Here is a 17519-nt window from a genome sequence, read left to right on the forward strand (position 1 = left end):
TTTTAAGACCCCTTATTACAGATGCAAATTTGATGATTTTAATATTGGAATCAGTTATTAATTATGGAAAATTTAATATAGGTTTTACTCTTTGTGAATTTATGGTTTAGAGTTTACTTTATAAGAGCCATATAAAATTGCTAAAAATAATGGTATTGATATACGTTTATATGAAAAGGATTTTTCCGAATATTTTTTTGGGCATTATATAATTTTTAAATTAAAATTTATAGTTTATAAATTTTTATATAATCTAATATAATTTTGCTTAAATTATTTTTATTTTTTTGCAAATAATATAATATTTATCTTTATATATTTATTTTTGATATTTAAAAGGTATTAATATATTATATTACATTCTAAAATAAAAATATTATAATTATATTTTCTAGTTTTTTAAAATCCTATTTAATTGAATTAAAGTAGAAATAGCCAAGAAAACATAACTAATTATTTATTAATTTGATTTATATTTAAATTTATAAAAAAATATATAAATTTATTAAGTATATAAAAGAAAAAATATTTTTAATTAAAATACAAAATAATATAATTTATAAAAAATACTAATTTCCAATAAACCATACTTTATTTTTTTCTTAAAATTTCATCAACTTATTTTCTTTCACTATTTTCTCTTCTACTTTAGTCTTAAAAATTTCACGATATTTTATTCTTTTTAAACATTGAAATTACACTAGGGTATTACTTATTTGTTTATTCATCAATACTTTTATATCTTTCCAAATTTATATACATTAAAGAATAAATTTTTATTTATAAAATAAAAGGAACAGCATATATTTAATATTAAAGTAGTTATTGAATGTGAAAATATATTTTTTCTAAATCTTTTTTTGCCTATGCTTCTATATTTATATTAAAAAAACTATTAATTTTAATAAGCATCTTGATCTTTCCATATATTGAAATAGTAAAGAAGGAGTTAAGCTTGTACTAATCTTTTTATTTTATATTTTTTTTATACTTCTATTTATGAAATTTTAATTTTATTTAACATTATATTGATATTAATTAAATCCAATTAATAAAATCAAATTTAAAAATTGAAATACTATCTTTTTTTTTAAAAAAAAAAAATTCAATACGTTTTTAATTTTTTATATATAAAATCAATTATAGACTTAGACTTAATTATTTTATTCCATATTTTTTAAATTAAAGCTATTTTTAATTTTCATTTTTCAAAAATAAATATGAAATAGTTAGTTTACTTTTTTAAAATATAAATATATTAATGATAAATTAACATTAAAATTTATTTTAAAATTAAATTTTTATATATGTAACAAATATTAAATTTTTAAAAATATAAATAGCAATTAACAAATAAAAAAAATTAAATATTAGTTTTTAAAATATTTAGTAAAATTAATTGATATAATATTTTATTTTTTTATTTAAAGAATCAATCTTTCTTATCATACAAATTTTATTCTTAATTATTAATAATGTTATAATTAATATTTCTATTTTCTTTAACTTTTTTTTTGCGCCTGTAAACTCGATCCCAATAACTTAAGGTTAAACATAGCAATTATTTTTCTATTCTTTTTTTAAATTACTACATCTAATTTACAATTTATTACTAGTTTTTGAATTGGGTGAGCTTTAACCTTTTAAACAAGGCATAATACTATTTCTTAGATGATGAGCTGTACTATAATTTTAATTATCTTTTTTCTCTGAATTATTTACATTTTTGCTTTGGTTTTAACTTAAATATGTACTATCATCTGTATCTATAATATTTATTGAATTCTTTAGTTTTTAAAATTTTGTTCCTATTATGTTTAAATCTTAAAAGGATTTTCTAGTAGTAAAATTTGGACTTTCTGATTATTAGAAATCTTCTTTATTTATTTTTAAATAAAAAATAATATACTATATATTTTATACAGTTATTTATTTATTTTTAAATATTTTCTTAAAAAGATTCAAAAAAAACGCTTTTGTTTTCATTTTCTTTTTCTTTTTCTTGTTTTATTATTATTTAAGCATTTTAATTACATTTCAAATTTTTAAACTCGAAGTTTTATTTTTTAAAAGTACTTTTAATTAAATTTTATAAAAAATTATTTTTTAAAAAACCTTTAAAGATTGTCAAAATTAATTTTTTAAAAAGTAATTTAATTTTTTATTTCTGGTTATTTTTAATTTATTTATTTAATTAATTCTAAAAAAACTTTTAAAACAGCTTTAAAAGCTTCCAAATATTACTTTTCTTCCAATAATTATTAAAAATATTCAATGTTTCCGAACTATGTTTATAGAATTTCAGTAAGCTTCTCTGATTATTTGACTTATTAAATGAAAAAAAACCTAATTTAAATATTTAACTATCAAAATTTTCATACTATTATGAAAAAGAACTCAAACTACTACTATCACTACTACTATCACTATTATAAGAATCTTTATTCTTTGAATTTTTCAGTTTTAATTTTTTCTTTTTAATTGTAAATGTAAATATTAAAATAAAAAAATATTTAATTCGCTTACGTTTAATGTATTTATTTTTTTCTTCATTTTGCTAATTTATTAAACGATATAATTATTTTATTATTATTTTGTAGTTTCTGCTTATTATAATTAAATTTTATGATTTTCATTTTCAGCATTTATTTTATTCAATTTTTACTACAAATCAATAAAATTAGTTTATAAATATTAATTTTAACAAAATTTAGGACTATATTAGAATGAATGATAATCTTATTAATAATTTATCTGAAATTTATTTTTATTTATATAATATATATATATATATATTTATTAACATTTTAACCTGGCTGTTTAATATAGGAATTTTAAAAATAATATTGATTTTACGAATTTTTCTATATTTATTTTATATATACGTTAAAAATGTTGTTTATATTTACATTTTAATTAATGCTTCTATTATTATTCATATTTGTGTGTTAGGATTATGATTTCATATTTTATTATTATATTTAAATATTTTTTTTAATTTTATTCTAAAAATTTAATATAAAAAATAATTAAATAAAATTAAGTTTAAAATTGATAAAATTAATAATTATATAAATATTTACTATATTTCTAAAATTAAATATTAATTAATATTTTATAAAAATAATAAAATATTTTCCTCTTTTAAATTAATTTTAATATATATTTTTTTTAAAATAAAAAAATTATAATAATTTTATAAAACTTAAAAAAAAATATGTCTGATTCTGCAGAATTATAAACATAAGCTGCCAATTACTTTTATAATTTATGTTTTTAAAAATTAAATTTACCATAACCAAATGCATAATTATAAAATAGATGTTTAGAAAATATGATGCAAATATATAACAAACTTTCTCCGCATGTGATTAAATTAGAATCAAAACATTAAAAAGAAAAAGAAGAACCTTCAAATGAAGAAGATATTGAATCTTAAGAAAAAAACGAAGAAGATGAATGATTAAAAAAATCTTTTATGAAATAAATATATAATTGATGATAACTTAATTATTTATTTTAGTAATTTTATAAATAAAAAATAATAAAGAAAATATATAAAAACAAAAAAATTAAGCAATATTAAAAAAGAAAAAATTAAATTAATAAATCTTTTATTTTTGTTTTAGTTAATTTAATTTTATTATAAAAAAATATAATAGTAATATACAAAAACAAATAAATAAATATAAATAATAAAATTTTTATTTACATTAAAAAAAAATGAAATATTATTTAAACTAATTAAAATAAAAGTAAATTTATAAATTATCTAAAAATAAAATATAATATATTTTATACATTATATATTAAAATAAAAATAAATATAAAAGTAATTTTTTTAATTAAATAAATAAAAAATATAATAAAAAGTATATATAAATATATAAATATGTAAATAAATATATAGTATTATTATACTTAAAAAAAATAACTAAAATTTATAATATATATATCCTAAATATTTTATTTTTTAAATATAATATATTATAATTTTAAGCATGATATATTTATTTAATTAATATTAATTAATATAAATAAATATAATTATAAATGATTTCAATTTTTTCTTTTTTATTTAAAATAAATGCATTCTGTGATAAATTTTCAGACAGAACCTAAGGTTTACCAATAAATTCAAAAATAGATTATCTTTATTTTTAGCTTTCTAATTCCAATTATGGTGAATTAACTTTATTGCTTTTGAAACTATTTCCTAATGCAATAAACATTTATGATTATTTTTATAGCCTTTTAAAAGAAGCTTTTTATTTGTTATTATTTTTTTTAAAATATTATCTTCTATTTTATATATATTTTTTGTTTTTGCAAACTATTTAATAATTATTATGAGGAAAATAATTTTAGAATTCTTTAAGCTAATCAAAATCATAAATAAAGAATTATTATTTTTTCATATAAATATCACCTAATAAAATACTCAACTTTTTTCTACCAAAGTTATTATTATTTATAATATTTTCATCATCAAGTTATTATTATTACTATGTTTACTATTATTACTTATTATTTCCCAAACTTTCTGTTCTATTAATTAATTATAAATTTTTTTTTACTGAGCAATTCGATTATCTTGGATTTTTTGTTTAGTATTAAGCTTCTTAATTGCTTTCATTATATTACATCGAATATTTTTTATTCAATAAATTCATAAAATTAATATTTGTATTTCTGAAAATCTATAGAGATGAATAAGGTTTACTTTCCTGGCTTGAAACAGACTATTTTTCGACTTTCATTTAACATTCTGAATAAGATTTTTTTCTTTCTTTATTAACATTATTTTCAAGTTTTACATTAATATCAAGGTTTGTATTATTTTCAAGATGTATGTTATTTTAAAGATTTGTTTTTAAAGACTTTTATATTTATATTTTACTATCATCATTAGCAAAAACCAAATTTTAATTTTTTGAATAATCATAACTTTTTATTTTGAAAATATTCTTTTTTTATTTTTAAGTTTTTATATCAGTAATTTAAAAATCAAAAGCAATTTCATTGAAAATTTTTATTTCGCTAGTTTTAAGATTCGCCGTCTCTTCATAAATTTTACTACATAAAGTATTATTGTTATTGTTGTTATATTTGTTATTATTATTGTTATATTTGCTATTATTGTTATTATTTATATTATTTTTATTATTGTTATTGTCTATATTATTTTTATTATTGTTATTGTCTATATTATTATTATTATTTATATTATTTTTATTATTGTTATTGTCTATATTATTGTTATTATTTTCTTCTTCAAATTCTTCAGAATCCTCTAAAGAGTCTTCGATTATTTCCTCATCGTCATCATCATAAATTAGAGAAACCTCGTATGTTTTGGGCATTAAAACGATTTTTGGTCCATTTAAAAAATACTTTTTATCACTACTTTCGTTTAAAAAGTAAATTTCTTCATCTTTTTCAATCATTTAATATTAGTGTTCAAATTCTTTTTATTTTTATTTACTTTAAGTCATTTTTATTTCATATTAATTGATGTAAAACTGTCTTATTTATATTAATCCGTATTTTACCTTTTTTTTTTAAGCAAGTGTATTTATCATTAAATTCTTTTTTTTTCTCAAAAAAGTTTATCTTTCATTTGGGATGCTATATAAATGTTTATAAATCACATTTTATTAATGCTAGACTAAGTGAATATAAGGACAATTAGATATAGAATGCCTAAATTTATTACAAGCTGTGCATCTTGTATTCATTAGTTCCCCATAAAATATTATTTCATCCTTTATTTGACAGAATTTTTCCTTTTTTAAATATAATATTATGGATAAAATAAAGTATTTTTTTTACATAATCTTTTGGAAATTATTTTATTAAATTTATAAAATCTTGTTAATTACAATAAATTAAATGAGATACTTAACTGCAAACTGCTGTTTTATCCCTTTATATCCCTGAAAAAAAGTTTTGTTCACCAAATATTTCTTATTTCTATTTTTATATTTTTTATTTAAAATAATATGAGTAATAAAGAAAATATACATTAACAACATCACATTAATATCTAGTACTATCTTGTTTTTCCACAAAAAGTTAAACCTAACCTTTATAAACATAAAAAATTCTATTATCAATTTCTCCACTAGAAAACACTAGTTCACCTTATCTATAAAAGGCCTCCTTCATTTCTTATTATAATTATTTAAGGAATTCTATTGAGAAATTAAACTTAAAAATCTTCGAGTTTTCAAGAATTTTTCCATAAAAATCTGAAGAAATATCGTTTCTTAATTACAAAGGCACTTTTTATAAAATATCATTTCCACTTTCAGGTAAATCTTATTATTTTTGATTAAGATTATCCAAGAACTTAATAACTCTACTTTAAAGTTTTTTATTAATCCCCCTTTTTCTCATATACATCGAAACTACATATTTTTCATGTTTATGTGAGGCTTCTCTTTAAGCCTTTTCTTAAAAAATAGTTCCTATAGTATTTACGATATAAGCAAATATACAAGAGCTAATCAAAGTCATAAAAAAAACATATATTTTTTCTAAAATACTATTCGGTTTTACATCCCCGTACCCTACAGTAGTCATTGTAATAATCGAAAAATACATTGCATTTATGTATTTTACAACCCAAATTTCTTTTTCAATATTTAAAATATAAATCCAGCTTTTATCATATTCTAAATTATACTTTATGATTCCTAAATTTATATCTGTTTTTTCCGAAAGTATAGCCATATAATGAAATCCGCAAGCACATAAATTACAAACAAAAAATATAAACCCAAAAAGGCTCAAAAGTGTATATATAGTAGGTATTCTTTATTGAAATTAAAAATATTCTTCTATTTCTTATATTTATATTCCTAATTTCTTGTATCGCAGAATTATTAAAAGTAAGCTTGTAAAAGTATTAGCAAAGAATATTCCCAATAATGCAAAAAGATCAATAAAAAAACATTCTCGCAAATATTTCTTTGTTATTCTTATTCTTTAAGAATTTATTTAATCCTAATCATAAAACGCAGTATTAAATCCAATAAAAATTTCGAAAATTCCAAAACACAAAGGAATAATATATAGAATCGACAAATAATATAATTCGAATTAAAAAATATCCAAATTAAAGCTTGATTTTATAGGAATATAAAATAATTAACAAGCATTAAAGAAAAAGAAAAGCAATTTAAAGTAGATTATCAAAGTATAATCTGGAAAGAAAACAGGAATTAGTGTAAAAATTAACTCGAATATTTTAAAAACATTAATAAATATATTTAATAAATTAGAAATCTTAGTTTAATTTTTTTATTCCAATTTCTAAACGAAAGAAAGATCATTAATTAAATTTAAATGTGCAATTTTTATTTTATAAAAGCTTTAAAAGATACTAGCAGTTTTTATAGAGTTCATAAATTTAATTACTTTTGTCAATATATTAACAAATCTCCAATTAATAATTGTACATGTTTAATTAATATTATTAATAAGAGCATTATTATTACTGTTTAAAAGATTTATATTATTTTGATAAATATTATTGCTAATATTTTTTTATGCATTTTCTCGTATACCATAAATATTCGAAGTATAATCTTTTTAAATATTAATATATAATTTCTATTATTCATTTTTTTATTAAGGATATATTTAATTATATTCTCCTTTTAAACATTGTATAATTTTTCTTAAAAAAAGATAACATTTATTTAATTTTTACTTTTAGTTTTTATTACTCTCTTTGTTTTCCAAATTTGCTTTCTACTTTATTATAACTTTAAAATTTTCGGAAATTTAATCTGTATTAATGTTTATTTATTAAGGTTTTGTTTATAAAAACGAAAATATACTCTTATTTGTTATAGCTTTTTGCCTTATACCTCCATCTCTATTATTTTCAACTACATGGACTGCATTTTTTTAGTTTAGTATTTCACTTGTTAATATATTACTTGCATAATTTTAAAAATTCCTCTAGTTTTTGATTCTTAATTTATCTTTTAAAGTTTAATTTATTATAGTTTTTTTTTTTTCAATTTATTCTTTCTCTTATTTTAATGTTGTAAATTAACTTTCTTTTTCAGTTTTATAATTATTTTATACTTGATTATCCATTTTTTATTAATAAAAATATAATTTTATATATTTTATAATATTTAAAAAAAAAAATTGAATAAAAAAGGAAATACTGTATTTTTTTATAATTTAATAACATAAAAAATATAGGAATTTAACTACTATTTACAATTTTTAAAAAATTGGTTTTTATTATTAAATAAATCAGGATAATAAACATTTCATTATTTTAAAAAAACAAATTATAATATTTACACATTTCTTATTTATAAAAATTAAAAACAATTTTTTATTTTATAAATATAACTTGTTAATAAATAATTCATAATTTTTATTTTTAATCTATTAAAAAATATTTATAATATATTAATAAGTAAATTAATTAGAAAAAAATTAAAATTTTCAAAACATGAAATAAATATATTTTTATTATAATTTTATTTTTAATAGTCTAAAAATAAAAAATAAAATTATATAAACAGAAATTCATTAAATTAGTCTCTAATATATTTATTATTTAATATTATTTTACTATTAATTTTTTTTTTAATAAAAAAAATATTAATATATTATTTTTTTAATTTTATATTAATAAATAAATTTTATTTATGAATATATTTATTATTTTTTATTTAGTTTTAATTTTTTTTATATATATTGACATTTTTTTATTATCATATTATATTTTAAGAATTAAAAAAAATATTTTTAAAAAAAATTAAAATTAAATGTGAATTGTGATTTTGCAAATCAATTTTTTTTTTAATTTATAAATAAAAATAAGATATATTATAAAATTAATAAAATAAAAATTATAAACAATGTCATAATAATAAGATTAAATAATAGATGAAGATAAATGGAAAAATGATTTATCTAAAGAAGAACGCGAATTAGCAGATGAAATTGAAACAAAAATGAAATAAAATTATGAAAGACTTTAAAAATTTGATAATCAATAAAAAATTATTGAAAATATAGTAGGCAAATCTAATTAAACCGAATAAATCAATTAATAATAAAATTTACATTAAAATTTCAATTAAATTCGTGAACTTTCTGTTGATTCAAGAGGAAACTAAGTAATTGATTAAGAAACAATAAAATAAAGATATTTTAATTCATACCCTTTTATAAGATTATTTAATTTACCTTTTTGTTATTATTAAATGAAATAAAAAGTTTATTTTATGGGAGTTGCAGGTTTTGGTCTATCATCTTTATTTGAAATTTTTAATAAAATAAGTAATAATAAAATTGTTTCAATAAAAAACAAAAAACAAAAATTAAAATAGAATAAAAAGAAAAATTGAAAACAATATAAATAAAATAAATCATAAAAAGAGGATCTATAATATTTTTAATTGGATCTTCTATTAGTATTTTAGAAACTATATATTTTTGTGATTATTGGTAATATATTATTTTTATTTTTTTTAAAAAAAAATAAAGTGACATTAATAGTTATCATTATAATACTTCTAAAACAAGAGAAACCATTATGTCATTAAAATGTATTTAATTTTATTTATTTATTTATTTATTTATTTAATTTTTATGAATTTATTTATTTAATAAAATAAAGGTAGAATATTAAATAATTAAAAAAAATGAAAGAGTTAAGTATAAAATAATAAAAGATGATTAAAATATTATTAATAGCTTTTATATTTAATATTTTAAAAAACTTTAAATTAAAATAGCTTTAATTTATCTTTAATTTATATGGTTTTAAGTTATTTTATATAATTTATTTATTAAAAATAAAATATTTTTAAACAATACAGATAAAATAAATAGTTTATTTTGTATAAAAATATATATGTAAAAAATAATATTTATTAAAATAAATTAGCTCTTATAATTAGTATAGATTAATTATTTATATATTTCGGATTTTTATTTTTGCAGTTTAAAAATTTGAATTACATAATTTTAATATTAAATATTAGAATTTTTTTAATATATAATACAATATAGCTATATTTTTAATATAATTTATTATTTATTAAACTTAATTTTTTTTTTTTTTTTATATATAAATATATATATATATATATTTATATATTTATATATTTAAATATTTTTATTTATATTTTAATAAATTATAATTATATGATTATTTTTATTTAATTAAAATATATAATATTATTTATATATATTATATTTAATAACTAAAAAATTAATTTCATTAATTTTTATTAATAGAAAACAAAAAAATGTATAAAGATTTAGATCTTAAGAATAAAAAATATATAATATTATAATTTATTAATAATATATATTAATAAATATAATTAATATATATAATAATTTATTTTTATAATCTTAGTTCATTTAAAATATTATTAAAATCAATAATATATATTTTAAAATAGAATATTATAATTAAATATTTTACATTTAGATAATATATTGTTATTATAGAAATTATATAAAATATTATATAAATTAATTGATTTTTTCATATTATAATTTTTTTTTATCGGATTAAATTTACTTATAAAATAAAAGATTTTTAAAAAATAAATTGTTTAAAATCTATATTTTTTATTAAGTTAAAACAAATGTCATAATTAAATAATATTTTAATAATAAATAATTAAATGTTTTCCTAGTTTAGTTTTTTTTGGACTTTTTTTTTAATCCCGACTTTTGCTTTCTTTGTTTACAGTAAACTTAATTTCTCATCTTTTAAATTATTTAGTAAAAAAAGTACTTCTTTCTAAAGATTCATATGCAATTTTGTTTTCTTTATTTTTGTTCAAGAAATTATTCATGTAAATTTTATTTTTATCGAAAAAAATAAATGCATTACTTATTTTTTCTTTATTTTTATTTTTCGAAACTCATTTAAGATAAAAAAAGAGGTCATTTTCAAATTTATTTCGTCTTTTTTATGTGATTGATTGAGTTTTTAAGATAACGATTGCTGAAAAATAACAAAAATGAGAATAAATAATATATAAATATTTATTTTCTTTAATATATCATTTTTTGTATACGTTCAATATTTAGTTTAATTGCTTCTACTGATTCCTCTATTTATTTTTTTAGATTTCCTTTTATCGGGTATAAAATTTATTCCTAACTTTATATTTATTTAGTTCTATACAACTTCCGAAGAACTTGAGATTTCTCCTTTTAGATTTGAAGTATATTATACTAAGTGTTTTTATTTTTCGTATATAAAGTTTTATTCTGCATTTCGTTATTTTTTTTTCTTCTATATTTTGTATTAAATATTTTATTGCTTCAAATAATTCAACTAATGGACATGTGGAAATCATATGTATGTAATTCTGATAAATATAGTATTATTTTACTCCAAGAGACTCTTTTTAGTTCAAAATAGATAATTTTTTTTGAAATATTGATTATTTCCGTTTTTATTAATAAATTATGCTAATAATAATAATAATATTATTAAAATATTTTTTCATTATTTTTTTTCACTTTTTTATTTAACTTTTTTTGGTTTTTTGCTTTTTCTGAAAAAAATATTTATTTTTAAAATTAAATAAATAATAGAAATATGCAAGAAACAACAAATTAAAATATTATAAAATAAATCTGCATAAAAAATATAAAATTATCATTATTTTTCAAACAAATTCTAATTTTTTATTTAAATATAAACTCAAAATTTACACATTATTAACCTTTCTAACAATTTTAAGAATTAAAACTTCGAAAAAACCTTCTAAAAAAATAATTAAAATAGTAGAGCTCAAATAAATAATAATAAAATGTAAAGTAACATCACTTTTTCTTTGAATCTGAAAAAAAGTATTTCCTGCCATAATTCCTATAAAAATTAAAGCGATAAATATTTTTTTCTATAATATGTTATTTTAAAATCCTAAGCACGAAAAAATTTTAAAAAATATAATAAAAAATGCTAATTATACCCATTCGAAAATATTTAAAATGAAAGTCCCCCAAAACCAAATTTAAATACATTATAAATAAAAATTACCATCCATTTCACCTTTTAGACATAAAATATTATAGGTCAGCTCACTACAAGAGTTTAAAATAACTGAAAGTTTTGCAAAAACTATACAAATTCTAACCCAGTTCGGGATTTTAGATGTACCATATTAAAAGGAATAAATACTCAGGAAATATTTTAAATTTTTTTTAATTTTTTATTGATTTTGTTCAAACTTTTTTTTCTTAATTTATTCCTCTTTTTATATTTTCTTTTGAAATTTTAAAATATTTACATTTGATTCTACAGCATTAATAAAATTATTATTCTATTATTCCATATTTCTTTAATCGCAATCTATTATTTATACTTCATTTGGAATCTATCCAATAGCCATATCATTAGGAATTGCTTAAGGCAGTTATTCTTATTTATCCTTATCAAATTGAGGCGTTTATTCCTTATAAGTTTGGTTAAAAATTTCACAGTTTTAAATGATTATACTTTATTTTTTTAGGATAGAAAAAGGTAAAATAACCAAAAAAATAGACACAAAAATAATTATAATCCCAAAAAAGTGTATTAAATATAATTTTTTTCATCTTCTTCGTCCTTTTTTGCAATTTATTAATTACTTTATTCTTCATTTTATTAATTTGATTGTTAATCTTAAGGAATTATTTCCGAAATACCTAAGGAAAGGTCACAAAAGGTATCTATTTTACATGAAAAATAGCCATCATTTTCACTAGAAGCAACTGCAAGCTATACATCACGCCATTTATTATTATTTTCTTCAAAGCAATAACAATAAAGTGCTTTATCTTGGAGATTTCTTAGTGTTTATTTTTTGAAAATTTTCAAAATTTAAATATATATTATATTTGATTTCTAAAATTAAAAGTTTCCAATTTTTTTTGAGTCATTTTTGTTTTTCAATTAAAGTTATTAAATATTTGAATAAATGTATATTTAATGTGTTTTATTTGTTTAAAAAGGCATTTCATGTAAATCTAAAGGAATTTCTAAATACTAAATGAAGCTTTCTTGAGGAATATCTTCTTTTGCTATTTTAAATATAATTAAATCATTTTTTTTTATTTGAATAATATCTTATTAATCTTATTGTTTAACTAATAATTAATAATTTGCTAAAGTAAATTCAAATCCAGACGTATTTTAAATTTAGTAATTAATTTATTGATTTATAATTTTTATCAATTATGAAACAACTTTTCTATTATATTATTAATTTAGATACCTTATAATATCAAAAATACTGTCATAAATTTAAAAAAGAGAAGTTTGTATATTATTTTTGTTAATTTATTGTAAAACATCTAAATTTAAAATTTCTAATACTTAAGTTAACAAACTTGGAGTAAACTAATCTCTCAATTGACAAATATTTTGTAATAAAATTATCAAATCACTTTTTTTAAAAAAAGAAATAAAACTTATATATATAAATATTTTACATTTCTTATAAGATATTATATTAGTTGTTAACTATATTATTATATATTATTTGAATAATTATTTTTATATTATTTTTAACTAATTTAAACTAACTTGTCCCATATTAACATTATTCGCCTTTATTATTAATATAAATATAAAAATATAATATTGTTAATATAAAAACCCATAAATTATTCAAAACAATCACACATAAAATACCAGTTTGTAATATTTTATTTGCAATTTCCATGATTTGAACATTAAATTTAATTATTACATTAAAAATTAACTTATTATTAAACCTTAATTAATTAACTTGCTTATTTTATTTCACTTGTATTTTATTAATTTTCAATGTTAACTGGTTAAAATCCTCTTTTGGAAATTAAATTTTAGGAGATATCTTTAAGTTTATAATTTTAATTACTATCTTCAATATTAAATTTTTATAATTCGTCTATAATATCGAATAATTCATTTTTCGAATTTTCAAAAGAAATCTCGATTTAAACTTATTTTTGAAATTGAAAATTTATAAAACTTTTTTGAAGTACAATTAATTCTAAATAAAAGTTTTAAATATCCTACAAAAATCTATTAATAACTAATTATTTTACAAAACTTTCATTTTTTTCGTTTGAAAATTCTCCAATTAAAACCTTTTAGCTTTCGACTTTATTTTTATCTAATCCAAAGAAAAAAACTTAATAATTGAATCTAAGCGAATCTTCCTTTATTTCTTTGATTTTCCATTACTTTATTCTTACATCAAATACCTATTTAAATAAAATATTTTTATTTAAAACTTCAAAATCTCCTTCTTAAACATTCAAAGAGCTCAAATTTAATTAGCTATTCATTTCAAATAATACTAAATTATTAATTTTAATAGCACATATACATTCTACTATACTATTATTTTCTTTTTTTATGTTTTCAAGGAAAACAAATTGACTCTCGAATTTTTATTAGTTGATTTCTATTCCATATTCTTTTTTTATTATCGTATTATTATTATTATCTATTTTACACTATATGCTTTCTAATTTTATTATTATTTTTTCATCTTAGTTTTATAAAAAAACATTTATTTTGTATTAAAATCCAGCATTCTATATGCATTTCTATTAATATTCATTTTCACATATTTACCTTAATTCAAAAAAAGGCTTTTCAATACATTTATTCTCTATTTATATCTAATAGCTATTACATTTATCTAAACAAATATTCCCATAAATATAATTTGGACAAGTCTTGCATTGTGAATTTATTTCAGTACATTTTTCACAATTATTTTTATTCAAAAAATAACCCTATAAACAATTTTAAGAGGAGCTTTTATTTCCTGAATCTTACTAAATTATATCTTATTAATCTTTATCTTAATCTTTATTTTTATCTTAATCTTAATCTTTGTTTTTATCTTAATCTTAATCTTTGTTTTTATCTTTATTTTTATCTTAATCCTAATCTTAATCTTTATTTTTATCTTAATCCTAATCTTAAGATTAATTCTATTTAGTAATTTCAGTATCCTCTTTAATATTTACATCTTTTTTATATTATAAATTTATAATTTTATTTATATTTTAATTACTTTCATATTACGATTAAACATCAGGTTTCTATTTTTATTTATTTTTATTATTATCATGTTTTGTTTAATTTTTTTATTTTATGTTTTAAAATTCATTATCATTTGGGCTAATGTTTTTATCTGAATTTTAAGTACCTTACTAAGCATTTTCCGAAGTATTTTATTTAGTTTCTTCTTGTTAAAAATCTTTTTAGCTAACAGTTTTCTCTGAATTATTTTAAGTATTTTATTGGGTATTTTTTTGTGCATTATCTTTTTAACTAATTTCCGAATCTTTTTAAGTATTTTATTGCACATTATCATTTTAGATAATAGTTTTCTCTGAATTATTTTAAGTATTTTATTGGGTATTTTTTTGTGAATTATCTTTTTAACTAATTTCTGAATCTTTTTAAGTATTTTCCTAAGTATTTTATTGCGCATTATCATTTTAGCTAATAGTTTTCTCTAAATCTTTTTAAGTATTTTATTGTTTAATATCTTATTAGCTTAAAGTTTTCTCTGAATTTTTTTAAGTATTTTCCTAAGTATTTTATTGAGTATTTTCTTGTGTAATATCGTTTTAGCTAACAGTTTTCTCTGAATCTTTTTAAGTATTTTATTATTTAATATTGTTTTAACTATTTTTTTAATCATTTTAACTATTTTCTTGTGTATCTTGTTTATTATTACTAAAATTTTTATAATTAGTATTTTTATTTTATTATTAATCTTCTGTATTTTATTATTAGGTTTCTTTATTGTTTTAAGTTTGATCTTTATTTTCTTAAGTTTCGTTAGTATTTTTTTAAGTTGTTTAAATATCTTTTTAAGTGCTATTTGCATTTTATTAGTTAATATTTTTATTTTTTTAAATAATACTTGTATCTTATTATGTCGTATTTACATTTTACTCATTCATATTTCTATTTTTTTAAGTATATTTTTAATTATTTTCTTAGTTATTTTATAAAGTGTTTTGTTAAAATTTTTCTTGAGAAATTTATTCCGTTTTAACTGAAATAGTTTATTAAGTATTACTTTGGTTAGTATATTATGTTGTGTATAAATTATTTTATTAATTTTAAATAGAGTTCTGTAAAATATTTTATTTCGTATTTAAATTTTGATTTTAAGGTTCCTTTTATTTTTACAGAGTATCCTTTTAATTCTATAATAATTAGAGGCGACGAATTTTTTTTTTGAAAATAAAATCTAAACAAACTACTTCTTAAAAAACAGCAATACAATTATTACAAAAATTAGGACATTTGATACATTAAAATCTTTTAAAATCAAAATAAAACTCTTAAGTACAAAAAATATTATTAATACAAATACTTTATGAAAAAGCTTAATACTCGCATTTTTTTACACATTAAATATCCCAACCAAAAAGAATTATGCTAAAAGGTTTCTCACATTTATAAGTTTTTAAAATTTCATTGAAATAATCATATTTGTTTGCAATAAATTTTAATTTTTAATTGAAATGTAATGAATTTCTATTTAATTAAAACTAACGTTATGGACATTTTTTACAAAAAAAATAATAGTTAATTTTACACTTTGAATGTTTGTCTATAGAATAGAATTTCATACATCCTTCTTTAAATTATATGCATTTTTTTAAATTTAAATCAAAGAAAAATTAATTTTAACATAAAAAGCATTAATTTGATGAATTAGAATATTAACCTAAAAAATTATTTAATTAAAATAAAATACACGTATATTTATTTATAATTTGTAAAATAAATAAAAGAAAATATGGTTAAAAATATTTAATTATATTCATATACTTATTTATAATAATTTTAATAACATTTCAAGCAAATATAATTTTTTTAATTTAAAATATATACTATATTACGTTTTTAAGGTTTTAAAATTTCAAATAAATCATATTCCAAAAAATATCCATTTACACATTCATTATATGTTTTATTATTATTGAATTTTAAACAATTTATAATATAGCATTTTTAAGAAAAACATCTTAAATTTTTTTAAATATTTAGGAAACATCCGCATTAACATTTTTTGCATTTTCTCTGTTCAATCAATCTGATTTTGTTTTATATTTTTTAATATATTTTTTTTACTTTTCAGAATTAGGAATATAACAAACTTTTAAATAATATTGATTATCAGTTTATTTTTATAACCATTCTATGTGAACTTAAAGTTTATTCAAACTGAAATTTATGCATCTATAAGGACACTGCCTTTAAATGCTTTAAATAAAAGTATTTTAATTTGAAGAAAAATCTTAAAATTTAGAATTGTAGTTAATTTTTTAGTTTTAAATTGCAGAATTGAGACTAAAGTATTAACAATTAAGGCAGAAAGGGTCTGAAAAACTTGACTAAAAAATATATCGACAATAAAAAGAGCAGTAATCTAAAGAAAAAACTGTAAAATTAGAAAGAAGGTAACAAAATAAAAAAAAATATAAAAAAAAAAAATTAG

General features: G+C 16.3%; 1 protein-coding gene across 1 annotated transcript, besides 28 other annotated features; it reads left to right on the forward strand. All coding sequences in view use genetic code 6, as the record gives it.

Moving 5' to 3' along the window:
* Positions 1-2401: 2401 nt before the first annotated feature.
* Positions 2402-2429: a microsatellite.
* Positions 2430-3552: 1123 nt separating this feature from the next.
* Positions 3553-3601: a microsatellite.
* A 480-nt stretch (positions 3602-4081) lies between these two features.
* IMG5_061150 (hypothetical protein) lies at positions 4082-5089 on the forward strand. Its single transcript, XM_004037054.1, has one exon. The coding sequence runs from the start codon at positions 4220-4222 to the stop codon at positions 4694-4696; it is 477 nt and encodes a 158-aa protein (XP_004037102.1). The 5' UTR covers positions 4082-4219; the 3' UTR covers positions 4697-5089.
* Positions 4798-4847: a microsatellite.
* Positions 5087-5174: a microsatellite.
* Positions 5087-5264: a microsatellite.
* Positions 5087-5267: a microsatellite.
* Positions 5089-5267: a microsatellite.
* Positions 5095-5173: a microsatellite.
* Positions 5117-5268: a microsatellite.
* Positions 5135-5246: a microsatellite.
* Positions 5269-9348: 4080 nt separating the features above from the next.
* Positions 9349-9403: a microsatellite.
* A 185-nt stretch (positions 9404-9588) lies between these two features.
* Positions 9589-9647: a microsatellite.
* Positions 9597-9647: a microsatellite.
* A 233-nt stretch (positions 9648-9880) lies between these two features.
* Positions 9881-9922: a microsatellite.
* Positions 9923-10106: 184 nt separating this feature from the next.
* Positions 10107-10149: a microsatellite.
* Positions 10119-10173: a microsatellite.
* A 150-nt stretch (positions 10174-10323) lies between these two features.
* Positions 10324-10384: a microsatellite.
* Positions 10327-10392: a microsatellite.
* Positions 10393-11507: 1115 nt separating this feature from the next.
* Positions 11508-11549: a microsatellite.
* Positions 11550-13500: 1951 nt separating this feature from the next.
* Positions 13501-13570: a microsatellite.
* Positions 13571-13725: 155 nt separating this feature from the next.
* Positions 13726-13764: a microsatellite.
* A 1077-nt stretch (positions 13765-14841) lies between these two features.
* Positions 14842-14977: a microsatellite.
* Positions 14845-14975: a microsatellite.
* A 123-nt stretch (positions 14978-15100) lies between the features above and the next one.
* Positions 15101-15156: a microsatellite.
* A 100-nt stretch (positions 15157-15256) lies between these two features.
* Positions 15257-15470: a microsatellite.
* Positions 15366-15671: a microsatellite.
* Positions 15389-15507: a microsatellite.
* Positions 15672-15802: 131 nt separating the features above from the next.
* Positions 15803-15842: a microsatellite.
* The last annotated feature ends 1677 nt before the right edge of the window (positions 15843-17519 follow it).

The sequence above is a fragment of the Ichthyophthirius multifiliis genome (assembly GCF_000220395.1).
Source record: "Ichthyophthirius multifiliis unplaced genomic scaffold scaff_1120509250278, whole genome shotgun sequence".
Classification (NCBI taxonomy): domain Eukaryota; phylum Ciliophora; class Oligohymenophorea; order Hymenostomatida; genus Ichthyophthirius; species Ichthyophthirius multifiliis.